At 39.4% G+C, this 17539-nt stretch overlaps 1 protein-coding gene and 1 pseudogene across 1 annotated transcript in view; both read right to left on the minus strand.

Moving 5' to 3' along the window:
* Ppp4r2 (protein phosphatase 4 regulatory subunit 2) overlaps positions 1-17539 on the minus strand; it is a 39352-nt gene that overhangs the window by 15289 nt on the left and 6524 nt on the right. Inside the window, exon 3 of the mRNA XM_055628518.1 lies at positions 2505-2675. Within this exon, the coding sequence (XP_055484493.1) occupies positions 2505-2675 (171 nt within the window). The remainder of the gene's footprint in view (positions 1-2504; positions 2676-17539) is intronic.
* Positions 8980-16197, minus strand: LOC129692291 (elongation factor 1-gamma-like; annotated as a pseudogene).

Consider the following 17539-nt stretch of genomic DNA (forward strand, 5'->3'; position numbering starts at 1 on the left):
AGCGTGGTTCACAAGTATTGCTCCTCCCACTTTACTTCCAGGAAAAACAAACAAACAAACAAAGGCCCGCTTAATTCCATAGAGAGAAAGGCATATTATGAGTTGTTCACATATTTAAAAAAAACATAACCACAGAAGAAAACTTTTTCTTTTCTTTTTGGATTAAAAAAAAATATTTTGTTGTGTCTGTGTGCATGCTCGTGTGTGCGTGCACTCACGGGCAACACATGTTGGAAAAGCCAGAAGGAAGCATCCAATCCTCTGGAGCTGCAGTTGCAGGTGTTGTTAGAGAGCCTGACATAGTGCTGGACACCCAATTGTGGCCGCCTGGAACAGCAGTACACACTTGCAGCTGAGCCATATCTGAACCCCTCTCCTTTGTGTTTTTAAAGACAGAACTCACTATGTAGCACAGGCTGGTCAGTATGCAGTCTTAAATCATCCTGCCTCAGACTCCTGAATGCTGGAATGACAAGTGTGATAAGCCATCACAACAAAACTGGCTATACATGTACTTACTGATTACTGAGGTATCAACTTTTGTAAAATAAAAATACAACTAGCATAAAACACGATTCCAATATTCTTTTCTGTATAGATTTCTGTTATTTGGGGATCTTTTTAAAAAGAATAAAAATATAGCACTTTTACCAAGACAATCTATTAAATAAATGTAAGTATACTAGAAAGATGAGCCTCAACTGATGAGTAGCTCTGAGGAGATAGCCCAGAGGGTGAAGTGTTTGCTGTGTCCCAGCCCAAGGACCTGATTTGGATACCCAGCATACTTTTATAAAAGCTGTGTTGTAGCACACATCTATATCCCAAGTGCTGGTAGGCAGAGATAAGTGGATCCCTGAGGCTTGGTTACTGACTAGCCAGTCTAGCCAATCAGTGAATCCAGAGCCAGTGAGCAATGGGAGACAACATTCTGAGAGAACCTGTGGTGGCCGAAGGAACGTACACAGATGAACATACACACAGGCACACATCACAAACAAAATATTAAAAAGAAAATTCACAATATACTACTAACTAAACTTAGATTCTGCCTAATTAGAGTAAAATTCCAAACAGCCGTTCTCAAAACTGGAATTAAAATACTTATGGCTCAAAGATGAAGAACACCTTAAGAGCAATTATATTTAAGTGTGCTTAGGTATTTAATGACTGTTCAAATCATCTGAAGTAGATGAATGAATACATGTTAACATGTTAAGAAATCATAAATATTTTAACTTCCTCTAATAACCCACTTATCTGTTGTTAAGACTATTTGTCCTTACTAATTTACAAATTAGCTCAATATTCACAATGCAGTGCTATAATTCATTTTAACTTCCATATATTAAGAATGTACTCTGTGTGCATATACACACTAAATACAAATATTCTACAAAGCAAGTTTGTTTATTCTACATACATCCAGTTCAAGAATGAATCTTATACAACATATAACACATATAACATGTAGCTTCTTCCTGGTACATGCTTTTTAAAAGTTCCAATTAAACTCATAATGATCAGGCATATAGTTAAATAACTGTCACAGGTACACACTCAAGGTAAGTCTCCTTCCATTCCAAAGCCCCTGGGAAAACTAGTCTGATGAAACTAAACACCAGGTATGGTACCTCCTGAAAAAAGCAATTTTAGTAATAGACCCATTGTCAGAGCATAAACTTCTGATATTGTAGGCGAAATCCTACACTTGAAATGGGAATGAATAAGCAGCTGAAAATGGTGGTACATATCTTTAATCCCCACAAAGGTCAAAGAAGCAAGTGGATCTCTGTGAATTCAAGACCAGCAAGGGGCACACAATAAGACCCTGTCACCGAAAGAATCAGGTTGCTTGTGGTATGAGAACATAAAATTAAAAATTCTTCACAAAAAACCTACCAGTAAATAGGAACTTTATTAATATAAACCCAATTTACTGTATTTCATACTGTTGTCACATGCTTAAATCACTAGTGGCAAAAGTAATATAGTCAACAATTCAACTTCACAAAAGCGTCTCCCCTTCAGTAAATATCAAGTCCTAAATTGGAACACAAAGACTAACATGAAGCACAGCAACATGCTTACAGCATCACACTTAGTATTTCCTTTAGTGTCCCCGATGTTTTCAATGTTTTACAAAAGATTAAATGTTTAGTTATTGGGAGAAAGGGACGCATAAACTCTAAACTAAATAAACTAATCTCTTAACTATAAATACTTCATCAATTATCAAGATACTACCAAATAAACAAAAGAAGAAATATTATTTTTTGATAAAGGAATGTTGCTGCTATCATGCAGGTTTAAAGTCTGAATACCCTGAAACTCATAAAAGTGATTCAAGTTGTTTTTCAATAAACATTATAAACATTTATGAGCAAAAACTTGGCAAGCACTAGAGACAATAGTCAATTTTCAATCACATAGAGTAAAACTTAAGAAAAAAAACCAATCTTTATTGTTAAGATTAAACCTTTAGATTATGATTATGTGCATACCCATTAAATCCAGTGACAATTTTCAGTATTCTTTCCTTCATTTCATCAAAGGGAATATATTCAACATTAGGATTGGGAGGACCTCTTGGCTCAGGAGCTGAAGTTCTGAAATCATCCATCACTTTCTCCAGTTTAAAAATAAAATAGCCTTTGAACTGGGACCACTGGATCCTATAGAAAAAAGTCAGAAACCATTAACAATTATTTAACAATAAACATAAATACAAACATTTTAAAGATGCTTGTAATTTCCATGCTATAATGATTATGGAGACTAGAAAAGTCTCTTGCCATTAAAAGTACAGAACAAGCCAGGTTTGGTGGCACCTTTAACTCCAGCACTTGGGAGATTGAGGCAGGAGAATTTCTGTGAGTTTAAGGCCAGTTTTGTCTACAAAGTAAGTTCCAGGCCAATCATGGACCATATAAGTGAAATCTTGTCTCAAAAAAATAATATAAACAAATAACTAAAAAGCCTAAATAATTTTAACCCATACGGTAACTCACAGCTGCCCACAACTCCAGTTCCAAGAAATCTGACACACTCTTGTGGCCTACTTGGGTATGAGGCACTCACAAGGTACACAAGTAAGTACTCAGGCAAACCCCCATACACCCATACTGCTGACTTTTTAAGAAGTCAGCAGTTCTTACTGCTATATGAGCTTGGGAAAAGCAGGTTGCAGTGAGCTGGTCAATGTCAGGATTTCAGGGCTTGTGAAACAGCTGAGATGTTTACTGCCTGGGTCTCAAAGGGCATCCCTGTACAACATCCCGAGTGTTAATACCTTCCTGCAAAGATGGAGTATTTTTATCTTGGAGGAAACTGCCACACAACAATGAATAGAGATGAAAAATAAATAGGGTTCTTTTGTATATCTTTCTCATGCATGTTTGTATGCCTGTATGTATATATGGTCACCTGTGCAGGCAAAGGATGATGTTGGGCTTGATTTCTCCACAGTTGTTGAGTGGGGTCAGCGTCTCTTGTTGAACCCAGAACTTGCTGGTAAGGCCTGGCTGACTAGCCAGAGGGCTTTAAGGATCTCCTGTGTTTACCTTCTAAGTGCTGAAATTATAGGCAGGCCACCACACACACCTGGTACTTGACCCTGTGCTGTGGCGAGATGCCCTATGTGCTGCAGCATGGCCAACCTATCCACTTGTGGCAGCAGCACCAGCCACTCCTCAGAGGTAACAATCAAATGAACTGCCACCAGTTAAGAACCACTCCAATCCTTAATCCCTTCTGCTGAGGACTACAAAGACAAATGAAACAAGGAAATCCAGACCCTCAAACTGAAACCTCACAATGAGACATAAAACAACATACAGATGAAAATAAAAATTCTAAAGTATAGATGATTCATTTAAAAATGAATACTCCAGCACTGTGAGGTTTAAAAGGGCAAGGTAAACATCCAGCTTAGTCTTCCTGCTGTCTATGCTCTTGGTACCACCATGGGTGTGTTACTAAGACACTGTAGCCCAAACTAAATTTCTTCTCCTTTAAGTTGCTTTTGTCAGGATATTTTATCACAAAAAATGAGGTCACCAAAACAAGCAGCACATGGTAAGATGTCTGTAGTTTGAAGCTGAACGTAATATATATCAAGGTACTTGATCATCCAGAATTTGGTATCAGCAGGGTTTCTAAAACAATCCCTGAAGGATGCACTATCGCTTTGCATAAAGAATTCACAAGGGTAACTGAAAGTAGCCACCCTAAGAATTGACAAGACAGACCTGTATCAAAGCACAATATAAAATTCATAATAACAGAATTCAAGAAAACAACACTGTAAGATTTCATTGATGAAATACATCAGAGGATCTAGGACTTAAGAAGATCCCAAATAAACCATAATTATAAAGAGGAAGAGCCTTCATTATAAAAATTATCATCTTAATTGTAAGATAAAGATTCCTATCTTTATAATATGATAGAATTAAAAACCTACAGGCAACCAATTTGGAATAAATAATCAAGACTGGCTCTTTCTGGGCCAGCAAGATGGCTCAACAGGTCTGGAAGGAGCATGCTGCCAAGCCTAGTGACCTAAGTTCAATTTCTACAACCTACATGGTAGGTTCCTTGCAAGTTATCCTCTGACCTTCATATAAACAGCTACACTTATAGCCATTACCCCCACACAATCTAAACTTTAATAAGTCCCTTCATCACGGGGTACAAAGGCCCTTGCCTATAATTCTAGCAGAGGGAGTCCTGTCTCAGACATCTACAATGGGGCTTCGTGGGTCAGCCCTTCCAAAGGTCACAACACCCAAGGGATGATGCAGAAGCAGCATGTACACATGACATTGGCTAAGTGATCAAACATAGTTCCCACTCACATTCTGATTATATTTCTACCAGACAGAAGCATGTTTCACAAGAGTCATGTGTTAAAACAAAGAATGAGGAGATGTACTTAGCCCATCTGACAGAATACACTAAGACAGTGTTTCTCAACCTGTGAGTCACAAACCCTGGGGGGGGGGGGGGGTTCAAATGACCCTTTTCACAGGTGTTGCCTAAGATATTTACATTACAATTCCTAATAGTAGCAAAAATTAGTCATGAACTAATGACTAATGAGTAATTTTATGTTTGACAGTTACCACATAAGGAACTGTATTAAAGGGTCACAGCATTACGAAGGTTGAGAGCCACTTTCTAAGGAGACATATATGCTCCCCTCTTCAGGTGTCACACTTGCTGCTCTTGCAGAGGGCCTGGATTAAGTTTACATAATCCACACTGTGGGTGACAACCATCTATAAATCCAATTCCAGGATTGATGTTCTCTTCTGACCTCCAGGAGTACCAGGTATGCATGTTGTGTACATATATACATAAAATAAAAAATAAAGTAGAAAGAAATATAAGAACTTGGAAATGAGGGTAACATCCTGAGATGGCATTAATAAGAGAAAATCGGATCAGTTAATGAAGACATTTTGTTTGTTTTTCAAGACAGGGTTTCTCTGTTCCTGGAACTCACTCTGTAGACCAGGTTGTCCTCAAACTCAGAGATTCACCTGCCTCTGCCTTAGACTAGTATAGAAAAAAAGGGGGGAAAATATGCACTTAGCTTTGTCAAATTCTAGAGATTTACTTTTATAGTATTTGATGAGGGAAAGACATTTACGTATTTCACATTTCAAAAGTCCTACTCCACCAGGATTTTTCCAGTGCCCTGACCCTTATCTTCACCCTTCAATACTTCACTAACAACTCCCTTACCGTTGCATTCAATGACCTCACTTCCTGCCTGTTTTCTAAAAACGAAAGCAAACATTAGGGAGGGAATGCCCAGCTTTCTCAGGTACACCTGATGAATGATCTATGAATGATCATCTACAATAATGAACAATCTCCCCTCTTATCACTTACAGATATATTTCATTGGTAGATTATATCCCACCTTCATACTTCTTCCATCTTCATTTTCTCTCTTTACTGATCTTTCCTAGTTCCCACCTCATTTCTTCATTGTCCTATATAGTACTATTCCTGTAGTGGTATCTCCCAGTCAGGCTTTCAAGCTCTACCACTAAATCTAATTTGTCACTATCCAGATTATCAGTGACCTCCATGCCTGCTCTATGAGAAGCATCTGCAAGGGTACCATTCTTCCTCATTGTCAACTGCTCCATGCTGCACCACTCAACAGCTCAACCTACCTCTTCTTTATGCTGACAGTGGTTTCCCCTAGTGTAAAAACTACACAGGGGGAAACCACTATCAACTGGATCCATTTCCCAGACTTATGCATTCAACCATGTATTTCACATTTCCATTTTGCTAAAAGTACCCATTACCAAAACTGATTTTTCCCAATTATTCCTGCCAGAATTTTCTTCTCCATGTTATGAAATTTCTAAATTACTGACTCCTTTCCTTCTACTACATCTTCCTATCAATAAAAATCTTGTTATACCTTTAAATTATGAAGAGAATATAGCTGGGGGCCAGGAATGTTAGAGGCCAGAGGATTTCTGGAGTTCAAGGCCAGCCTAGACCACAAAGTTCTAATCCTGTCAGGGCTTTTGAGATCCTGTTTCAAAAATAAAACAGAAAGCTGGGTGTGGTGGTAAACACTTTTAAGCCCAGCACTCATGAGACAGAGGCAAGGCCTCCAAGACTTTGAGGACAGCCTGCTCTATACAGCAAGTTCCAGGCCAGCCAGGGTTACACAATGAGAACCTGTCTGAAAAATAAACAAATAAATATATATACAAACCAATCATTACAACCTCTGCTGTCATTTATTCAAAAGTAACACTATTCCTTAGCCTGAATTCAAGCCTTCATGAGGGTACAAGTACAGCTTAGTGGTAGAGCTGTGTAGAGAGTTGGATTAGCGCAAATAAAGGGGATTTAAAAAAAACAAATAAACACCCCCACATCTCCCTTACCATACCCAAAAGGGTTCAGCACAACCATTCACAGTACAATTCCTTCGATAATGTGGTCTAACATTACCTTTATCTGCATCAAACCTGGGTTTTCATGAAGGGTAAATACCCGTCTTCAAGAGGTCCACAATGAGGCACGGGGTATACATGTGATTCTGCCACTTCTTTCCTCCCTTGACCATCCCACTCCTGCTGCTCCCTAGTCTATGAAAATGCTGCACACCCTACTATTGTTTAACACTAAAACAAAACATTACCAAAAAAGTCTGTATCTGTACATTATTGTGTGACTATAGAACAGGTGAAAGGGTCTAAAAAGCTCCATGAAGCTCACACTCTAAGCCAAGTGTCAGCACAGCAAATTACACACATGACTAAGGAAGTCATCAAATGTCATGAGCACAACATGCTGAAGGGAGGTTTTCCTGAGGGGCCTTACCATGTCTTTTAAAGATCGGCACCCAGAAAGGAGGAACATGCAGTCATTGTGATGAGGGAGGAGGAAAATTAAGCAGGCACGTGTTCACAGACTCTTAAACTATTAAAAATTAGTAAGTAAATTAATTAGGTCAAGTTCCTGGGAAGGGATCAACCATTTTTAATGGTTAAAGCATTAGATACTCTGATGCTAAAAAGTATGGCATGAGCCAGCACTGTGCACACACATGTAATCCCAGAACTCAGGGAGGCCAGCCTGGTCTACAAACTGCGTCCAGAACAGCCAAGGCTGCAGAGAAACACTGTCTCAAAGGAACAAAACAAAAACAAAACCAACAACAAAAAAGTATAGCATGAGAAATGAATGGCTTTTCTTAGTATGGCTTAGTGGCACACAGCTTTCCCATTAAAATTAAAATTTTTATTTTTTTAATTTTTTTATATACATTAGTGTTTTGACTGCATGTATGACTCTGGGCTTATGTTGAATTTTCCCTGAGCAGGAATTACAGACAGTAGTGAGCTGGCCTGTGGGTGCTGGGAATTGAACCCAGGTCCTCTGAGCCGTGCTCAGAAACCATCTCTCCAGCCCAATTTTACTTCTGTTTTGTCTCCTGAGACAGGGTTTCTATGTTTGGCCTTGGCTGTCCTAGACTTGCTTTGTAGCCCAGGCTGGCCTTGAATATACAGAGATCTGCCTGCCTCTGCCTCCCTGAGTGCTGGGATTACAGGCATGTGCTACCACCTCTGGCTCAATTTAAAATTTTATTTCTTATAAATATTTAAAATATTATGAGAGTAGCATCTTAACTCAAGTCTTTGTGAACACTTCCAAATAAGCCATTTAAATATACACCCAGCAGATTACCTAATACTTGATGTTTCACCTCAACATTCACAGAATCTGGGCTTTAGTCTGTACAATCTTCAATTAGCCACAAATTAGGGAGATTATTGTTCTCATAAACACTATTAACACCAAATGGTATCCACATTTTGAACATTCCTGAACAACAAAGAGACAAACAAATAATCCTCTAAAAATCTGAAAAAAATAACTATCCTCCCAGGGCTCAAAACTTCAGATTTTGGAGGATTTGGACATTCAGATTAGGGAAGGTCAACTGGTAAATCCAGAAAATTTCTATTTTAGATATGGAATGTCATACTATATCAACTATCCATTAAAATGTCAAACTTTTTCATACTTAAAATAAGCCACAGTTTAAGGCCAAGGAGATGGCTAAGCAGCAAAGGCACCCACCCTACAAGCCTGACAACGTCAGTTCAATCACCAAGACCTACATATTGGAACCAACTCCTTAAAGTTATCTTCTGCGAGTGCATGCACAAGTGTGGCACACATGTGAGATTAAGTCCTGAGTGAATATGTCTGGCTGACATAGGTGTGGCCAGGGGGCAAGCCTTCCCAAGTCAGGCTCACCCCAAACACCAAAGCCTTTGACCTCTGACTAAAAGCAGTGTACCCATAGACTCTCAACTACAGTTCCTGGCTTCCCTACAGACACCTCCCACTGAGATTAGGTTAAACACTCACCTCACATGATCCCAGCTAGTTTTTTGTTTTGTTTTGTTTTGCAATGTTCAGTTTCCTTTAATGACCCCCATCACCCTTGAAGGGTGGGAGCAGGAAGCTAGGAAACTGCAAGACAATGATGCCTTGATTGATGGCTTTGCCCACAGGCTGGAAAGCCCCTCCCATGAAAAGTACTCTCAAACCAGGGTCTAGGGCTCCTCAATACCAGGATCCAGTTTCCACCACATATATGACTCATAGTCCCCCTGCCAATCTGGACTCAGCAGAAAGGCAAGCTCTTGGCCTAAGAAAACCCAAAGACCAGAAATGGAGCTGCTGTTGTTGGTTCGAAACACAATGACACTAGCAAAGGCATTCTTCCTCAGTTTGTCCTATCGCTGAAACATTCCAATGATGAGGCTACAACTCATGAAGGTCTGGGTGAGTTCTTCAGGGAAGCAGTACTTGGCATACCACAGGGACCATCCATCCTTATCAAAGTGCTCCCAAAAAACTAGCAGTGCCACTGAGGTGTCCTCATTGTAGTACTTTCACTTAAACTCATCCAACACAAAGGTGCTCTTGGGCAGGTTAGTGAAAGGGTCCTTGGCCCAGGGCTCAGCAGCCAGCGACTGTTCACACTCATCTATCTCCTCAGGAGCTGGGACACCTGCCTTTTCTCCTCTTTCGTTTGGCTTTGAGTTTGTTTCTCTTCTTATGAACCCTTTTCTTTCCTTGGGATGTCCCTTTTAGGCTGGCTCTGCAAATTTCTTAGCATCACATTGGACCATCTTCTCACACTGCTTCACTTCCCCCAGGACAGCCCTGGGGCTGGTTAACACAGGTAAGGAACCATCAGTTGGTATCGGGGAAGGCCTGGCGAAAAGGTGACTCTAAGACCTGTTTATACTATACAGCCACAACAGGTTACAAACAACTGCGATATCAGCCAGGGTCACCCGCTCACCCACCAGGAAAGTCCTTGTCTTCCAGTGAGTGTCCAGAAGCCCCAGGATTTGCTTCACCTCCTCTTTCACATTTTCAGTGGCTTGTTTGCTGTCGAGCATGATGCCTAAAGTGGGGTACACCCAGGTGGTGGCTAGAGGAACCATGTCACTGTCAGCAAAGCTGCACCACCTGATCTGCCGGTTCTGGCGTACTTCCCCAAAGCCCATTGTCGCTTACGTAGTAGGCGATGGCATTGCTCTCAAACACACAGAATTTGTCATCGCCCTCAAATGCTGGAACCTTGCCAGCAGGAAATTTTAGGAGAAATTCAAGGGTGCAGATGGTTTGGCCAAAGTGGGATGGTGCAGAGAGCACATGGACCTGAGCTCCACTGAGGGCCTTGAAGGCCCTACAGTTTTCAGAGTATGTGTACAGAGGGTCCCAGGCACCATGGTGATTCCGCAGAGAAAGGGCTAAGCTGGCTTTTCGTTATGCTTGTCAGTATGTCTATCCTTTCTTCATTCCCTAGTCAGGTTTCCAGGACCTAGTTCGTGGTACACACACAATAAATATCCTTTAAGAGTGAATGCTCTTCTAAGCTGCTAGAGCTATCAACCAATACATTTAAACATATGCTTCTCCTAAAACTTCAAACAGTTAAGACTAGGTATTAAATATAAGACTGTTTTACAGTAAAAAAAAAAAAAAAAAAAAAAAAAAAAAACAAAAAACCAACTTCCTGGGGGCTGGAGTACTAGACCTAACATTAAGATTCAATCCCCAGAGAGGGGAGGGGAAGGAGCAGGAGGGGGTAATTTAATTTACACATTAAAATGAAGGAGAGGGGTCTGAAAAGATGGCTAAGTAGTTAAGAGCTTGCTCTGACAGAGTTCTGCTCCTCTGGCCTGTATTGCCAATACACTCATGCTATGTATCCCCACCCCAAACACACACAATTCCAATTATTAAAATAAACCTTTTAAAACATGGGGATAAAGCACATATTGACAAAAAGCATATATATGTACATCTGTTTATATACATATATATTTAATTTCTAGCCAGCAAAGAGATCCCAGAATTAAGCCATTACTCAGATTAAGTTATAATTATGTCAAAACTGTAAAAGAATTTACATAAATAATAAACAGGAAAAAATGTTTAAGTGTAAATATTTATTTACATTTTTCTCTGTTATGTGTCACACATAGAGTGCTAGGCTAGTACAAACACTGAACAACAAACACTGGACAACTGGACAGTGAAACCTACTCACTGAGCTTCTCCCCAGCCTGCTAAGGTACTTGGGTACTTGCAACACAAGCATGAGAACCAACCTACCTGGTATTCGCAATGACAAAGAAACCCTGCATTCAAGGCAAAGGAGAAAACAGACATCTCTGACCATACTAACACACACACACTCACTACAGTCTTGTAAAAATTTTATCTCATAAATAGAAATGTGTAAGAAAACCAGTGGTCATTTGTTGACCTTCTTCTGGACCCAATTAGTCTTAAACTCATCTAAAGGACTACTTAACACATTTCTCTTAAAGAACTCCACTTTCAGTCAGGCCCAAAGGTACACATCCACTATAACAGTTTGCTTGAGAAGCTGAGGTAAGAGAAGCAAGGACTATGAAGTATCTCACATAAACAGAAAAAAACAGTTTATAGACCTTTCCTCTAGGCCGAATTTTAAAAATATTATAGTATGTCTGAGACAGTAAAATAACAAAATAAGTGAAATTTAATATTTACTATGAAAATACCACAAATGTTGTGTATAAGCTGTTCAAATACCTAACTAGCTTCACAGATTGTACTAAATAAATCTAAGCCCTTTCTTACACCTCCTTTAAACACAGCTGTAGGAATTAAAATGTTTCTGCAACTCAACATACACTTGCAAGTTATCTTCAACAATGCACCCACACTCTAAGTTAATCAGTAAACCTGAGGTTCATTTACTGTGCAAATCTGTGGCAAGTTTTAACTCAACATGAGATCTTACAATATACACAATTTGAAGCCCTAAAATTTCAATGCAATGACTTGTGCAGATGGTGCCTTTCACAGTAATTATGGCCAGATGAGGTCATCTTCACAGAACCTTCGTGATTAGGTTAGAGACATGAGAAGCTGACATTCTCTGAAGTATGATGAAATACTGGCAAGGGAGACAACTAAGTTTCACCACCACAGGATACCCTCACCTTAGACTTCCAATCTAAGAAACTAGGAGAAAAGACCTATTCACTCAGCCATGCAGCCTCTAAATTGTTACATCAGTCCCAAGCTAAAATAGTCGAGTCTACTATTTTAGAGAATAAATGATTCAAAATGCATGATCCCAGCTAGGTGTGGTAGTGTATATGCCTATGGTTCCAGCATTTGAGAAACAGCAACAAAATTTCTAGGCCAGACTGGCAGAAACCTAACAGGTGCCAGGAGTTCTGGGACTACAGAACAAGACCTAGTCCCACATAAATAAACAGAGCCAGGCCTATTATTTCACTATCTGGAAACTGAAGACAGACTACAGGTGCTAATAAGGATAGAGAATTCAGTGTCTTCCTGGGCTACAAGCAATTCATGTTCAACAAAAATTTAAAAAATAACAAGTACAGTCATGTATGTGTGAAGCAGAGACAGGAAGATCTCTGTGAGTTCCAGGCCATTCAGGACTAGAGACCCTGACTCCAAAATAATAATAATAACAATAAAAATGAAACACATACAAGAGAGAGAAATAATATGATCAGAGACTGGCTTGACACGAGACATGTTTTTAACAAAATATTTACAACACAGAATAGAAAACAGTAAAATAAGATTTTAAAGGGCACATATGAAAATACATTTATTTGTATATAGTAAAAAAAAAGATTTTAAAGGGCAAGATCACCATTTTCTTTGACAATCTAAGATCTAGGAAATGGATAAACTGAAGAAGAATGGACAGGTTCTGGATGTATGAAAATTGAAAGTAAACAGACAAACTTATCTCCAAATATTTACACACACACAGTCAAGGTTCAGATACTTTCTACTGTGTTCTAAAGTTAAAATATTGTCTTATGTCGGCATTAAAAAAAAAAAAAACCTAGTAATGGTGATGTGCATCTGCAATGTCAGTGTTGGATAAGAAAGTCAGGATTCCTAGGGCCTGTGGTCCTAAATAGTGAGCACTTACATAATTAATGAGTCCAGAGTCCAAGTGAGAAAGCTTGTTTCAAAAGTCAAGGTGGCCACATACTTTTAATACTGGGACTCAGAACACAGAGTCAAGTAGCTCTCTGTGAATTAGGCTAGCCTGGTATACATAGTAAGTTCCAGCCCAGGCTGAATACACATATACTCTCTCTCTTCACTTCCCCTTCCTTCCTCTTTTCCTCTCTCCCTCCCTCTCCCATCTAGTTGAGGTTAGATAGATATATGTGGAAAGCTACTGAAGACCAACACTCACCCCAACCCCTCCCCCTACTTCTCTACACTAACATCCACACAAAGTGAGTTTTTTTGTTGTAAATATTTAAAATTTTTCCTCTATCTTTTAACCTAGCTCTCTGTGTGGCACACCCGAGGCCAAGTCAAGTTCTGCCTGTAGAACCACGGGTAAAAATAATCTATCAATACATATATGAAACATGAACATTTCTATGAAGAAAGACAACCATGAATTTTTTTTTTTTTTTCATTTAAAAATTCAGTCATACACTGCATCTATGTTTTGGTCAACAGAATAGTAAAAGTATACAATGAAAATGAGAACTTCCTAATTGCCTCGTGTGATGGCAGAGCCACGTCATCAAAGTAATGTACTGCAGCAAACCCAACAGCATCTACAGTTACTACAATGCCTATTCTTGGTAAGAACATGTGCATCACCGGCCTACACACATTTTACTGCTAGAGAATTTCTAGCTAAGGCAAAGTTGACTGTGTAACAGCAAACTCCATGGTGTCAGCTGCCACATCAAACACCAAGAGGACCCACTGACTACCTACCACCTTTTTTGTTTGCAATCTCCAATGTTTGCAAATAGTATCAACTTTCATCAAGGTCATCAAGGTTCTCAGAAAGTATCCCCATCAAGTGATGCAGGACTGTTTGTAAGGAGCCTTTTGAAAAGTCTTAAATAACAAGGTGAAGTCATCCTATGTTGAAAACCTAAGGGGCTGGAGTAATGACTCAGAGGTAAAGAGCACTGGTTGCTCTTCCAGAGGTCCTGAGTTCAATTCCCAGCAACCAAATGGTGGCTCACAACCATCTATAATGAGATCTGGTGCCCTCTTCTAGTGCAGCCAGAACATTGTAATAAATAAATCTTTAAAAAAAAAAAAAAGGAAAACCTAAAATATGCTGGGTCATGGTGGCGCACACCTTTAGTCCTAGCGCTTGGGAGACAGAGGGAGGTGGATCTCTGAGTTTAAGGTCAGCCTGATCTAGAGCGTTCCAGGACAGTCAAGGCTACACAGAGTGACCTTGAGGTATGGGGGACTAAAATATTTTTTATTTCATAAAAGATTTATTTTGGGGCTAAAGAGATGGTTCAGCGGTAAAGAGCACTGACTGCTCTCCCAGAGGTCCTGAGTTCAATTCCCAGCAACTACATGGCAGGTCATAACTGTAACTCTAGTTGCACAGCATCTTACACCCTCACAGACAAAACACCAATGCACATAAAGGGTAATAAAAAAAAAAAAAAAAGATTTATTTTATCAGTATACCTGTTTTCTCTGCATGTGTTTATGTGTACCATGCAGTGCCCAAGGAGGTCAGAAGAGGATGTCAGCTCTCCTGGAACTGGAGTTACACAGATGTTTTTTGCGCCACAGTGTGGGTGCTGGGAAGCAAACACAAGTCCTCTGCAAGAATACATACTTTTAACCACTGAACCATCTCTCCAGAGTCATCAACAATGTTTTTAAAGTTGCCACATTTGGGCTGTGCCAGTGATTTCAATCATGTCCTAGAATGAGTGGGAGAGCAAGACCATACACCACAAAAAAAATACAAGAAAGCCAGGCAACAAAGTAATCTTAAACCTATTAAATGAACAGGAGCAAAGACTAAAAAATACCAAAATTGGTGATGAAGACAGGAAAGACAACAGCCCTGTGAACAATGTTGGTGTCATCAATAGTATCTACTCACTGACTCAGTAAATACTTATAAATGTAGGCCTGGGTGGCACCAACCTGTAATCCTAACACTAGAGGCAGAAGCAGTAGTATCAAATCTGGGGTTCAAGGCCATTCTTGGCTACATACAGAGTTCAAGGCCAGTATGAGCTACATATACTGTCTCTAAAATGAAAAATATTCACATTCTACCCACAGTCAAGATTGTTCCATGAAGAAACACTGTATAAAACCCTTAAAAAGTAAGACCAGTCTCTGTGCCAAGAACTGGTAGGAGACACAGAATGCAGAAATAACTCTGCCAGTCATCGTGGAAAGATCCCTTAAGTATAATCAGAATAAAATAATCTACAAAAACAAATTCCTTTTGGTATGCAAAACTTGACACAATCTGATAATGGTCAATAAGAAGCCATCTTATCTTCCCTTTTTATAGACACAAGAATAGTGCAAAACCTACAAGTGTCAGTAAAACCTCTCGGATCTCTTCAAATACTTACAAAATGTATGCCTTCTTCATATAATAAAAAGGCTAGGTTTATGTATTACAAACCAAAATAACAGATCAGTCTAATCAACAATGTCACATCAAATTTATGCCTCTACAAAAACTGTATTTACATAAGTGTTTAGCTTTTTTTTGAAACAGGGTTTTGTAGCACTGGCTACCCTGGACTTGCTCTGTAGACCAGGTTGGCCCTAAACTCAGAGATCCACCTACCTCTGTGGCCTGAGTGCTGGGATTAAAGGCATGCCATCACCACACCCGGCCTTTGAGGTTACCAGAAAATGTCAAAATGAGATATTAAGAGCACACAGCTCACCTATCTTACTGCCTTTCACTAAGTGCCTTGAAGTGTTCAAGCATCACCAAACACAATCTTCCAATACCTTCCCAAACACTTATCCCATCCACAAGGCTCAGGCATCAGGACATATACTGTATACAGTATCAAAAAGAAAGAAGAGCTGTGTAGCAGGAACATGAGATAATCAACAACAATCTCAAGTAAGGATGATAATGGAACCCTACACCTAACATTTAACTTTGAATTCGAATGGTGGTTTTAAGACTGCAGCAGTGGAGAAGGAAGGTGTCACACAAGTGAGCACAACACAAGCAGTACATAAAGTTCTGCCAGGACCTGAGTTATTGACCATGCCCAAGTATAACTGCAATGCTTACCATCCGTACATTCTTAACCTTTGTAAGCCTGCCCTATTTTAAACAGAATATATACTTCTCAGAAAACAGTCACAAAAAGTAAAGCAGAGTATGCATAGGAAATATTGATATCTTATACAAAATATTTCACAAAATCTCTTTCTTGAAATTTGTTGGGAGACAGTTAACAACCCAAAGCAGAGGTTCCAGTGTGAGCCAGGCATATGCTCATCAGTACTAAGGGGGCTAAAGCAGGAGGATCACAAGTCTAAGGGAAGCCTGGGCTAAAGGGCAAGGTTTATCTAAAAATAACTTTGCCAGGCAGCTACGGTGGTGCATGCCTTTAATCCCAGCACTTGGGGAAACTGAGAAGGCAGATCTCTTGAGTTCAAAGCCAGCCTAATCTATATAACTACTTCAGACCAGCCAGATCTACACTTCGAGACCCTACCTGTACAAAAACCTCATACTGAAACCCATTATGTATTAAGTAATATATGCTAATAAGAAAACTTTGGATGGAGGAGCTAGGGAGACAGTTCTGAGGGTAAGAATGTTTGAGAGACCTAAGTTTGACTTTTCAGTATCCAAATAAAAAGGAATGGCTTTGTATGCATGCAACCCCCAGTGTTGGGTGGAGACAGGTGGATCATGAGAGCTCCAACCAACCCAGCTTAGCCAAAAAAGGTGAGATTCCACCTTTCTGGCCTCCACGTGTGTATGCACAGGCGTTCCCCAAAGCTCATACACAAAACACAATAACACAAAAACAGTATGTATTCTAATGTTTAGAGATACAGACACTGAAAGTAACTTACAAAACTACAGCTCATTCAACAGACCAAGTTTTAGATGTTATACCCTTAAAATTAAAGGGAAAATTAACAGAAGTTAGACCTGAGGAAGGAAAAACAAAAAAACCCAAAGCCTTTAGTCTGCAGTTTCTTCCATGAAAACAAAAACTGGAGTTGGCAAGATGGAATACAACCTGATGACCCAAGTTTGATTCTGGGACCACATGGTGCAAAGAGATAGTGATTCTTGCAAGGTGTCCTTTGACTTCCACACTTCAATAAATGTGTTATAAAAAAACTCAGACTGAAAATCAATATGCCCCAGCATTTAGTAGTTACTAAAAGGTTAAAAGGGGGAGGAGCAGACAAAATTCATAAAAGCAAGACATGGTTGACATTTGACACAATTCTCAATTGTTTCAGTACTTATATCAGACAAAATAACATTCCCCACCTTAAAAAAATTATAAAAGAACCCAATAGCCTCATACTGTAATCATGCAGATCTTCCTAGCAACTAGTTTCTACCTTAAAGTTAATTAACTTTATTTCCTTCCTGAAGTAACAAATGTATAAACAC

Source organism: Psammomys obesus, unplaced genomic scaffold (genome assembly GCF_907164565.1).
Source record: "Psammomys obesus unplaced genomic scaffold, mPsaObe1.curated_primary_1811, whole genome shotgun sequence".
Taxonomy (NCBI): domain Eukaryota; kingdom Metazoa; phylum Chordata; class Mammalia; order Rodentia; family Muridae; genus Psammomys; species Psammomys obesus.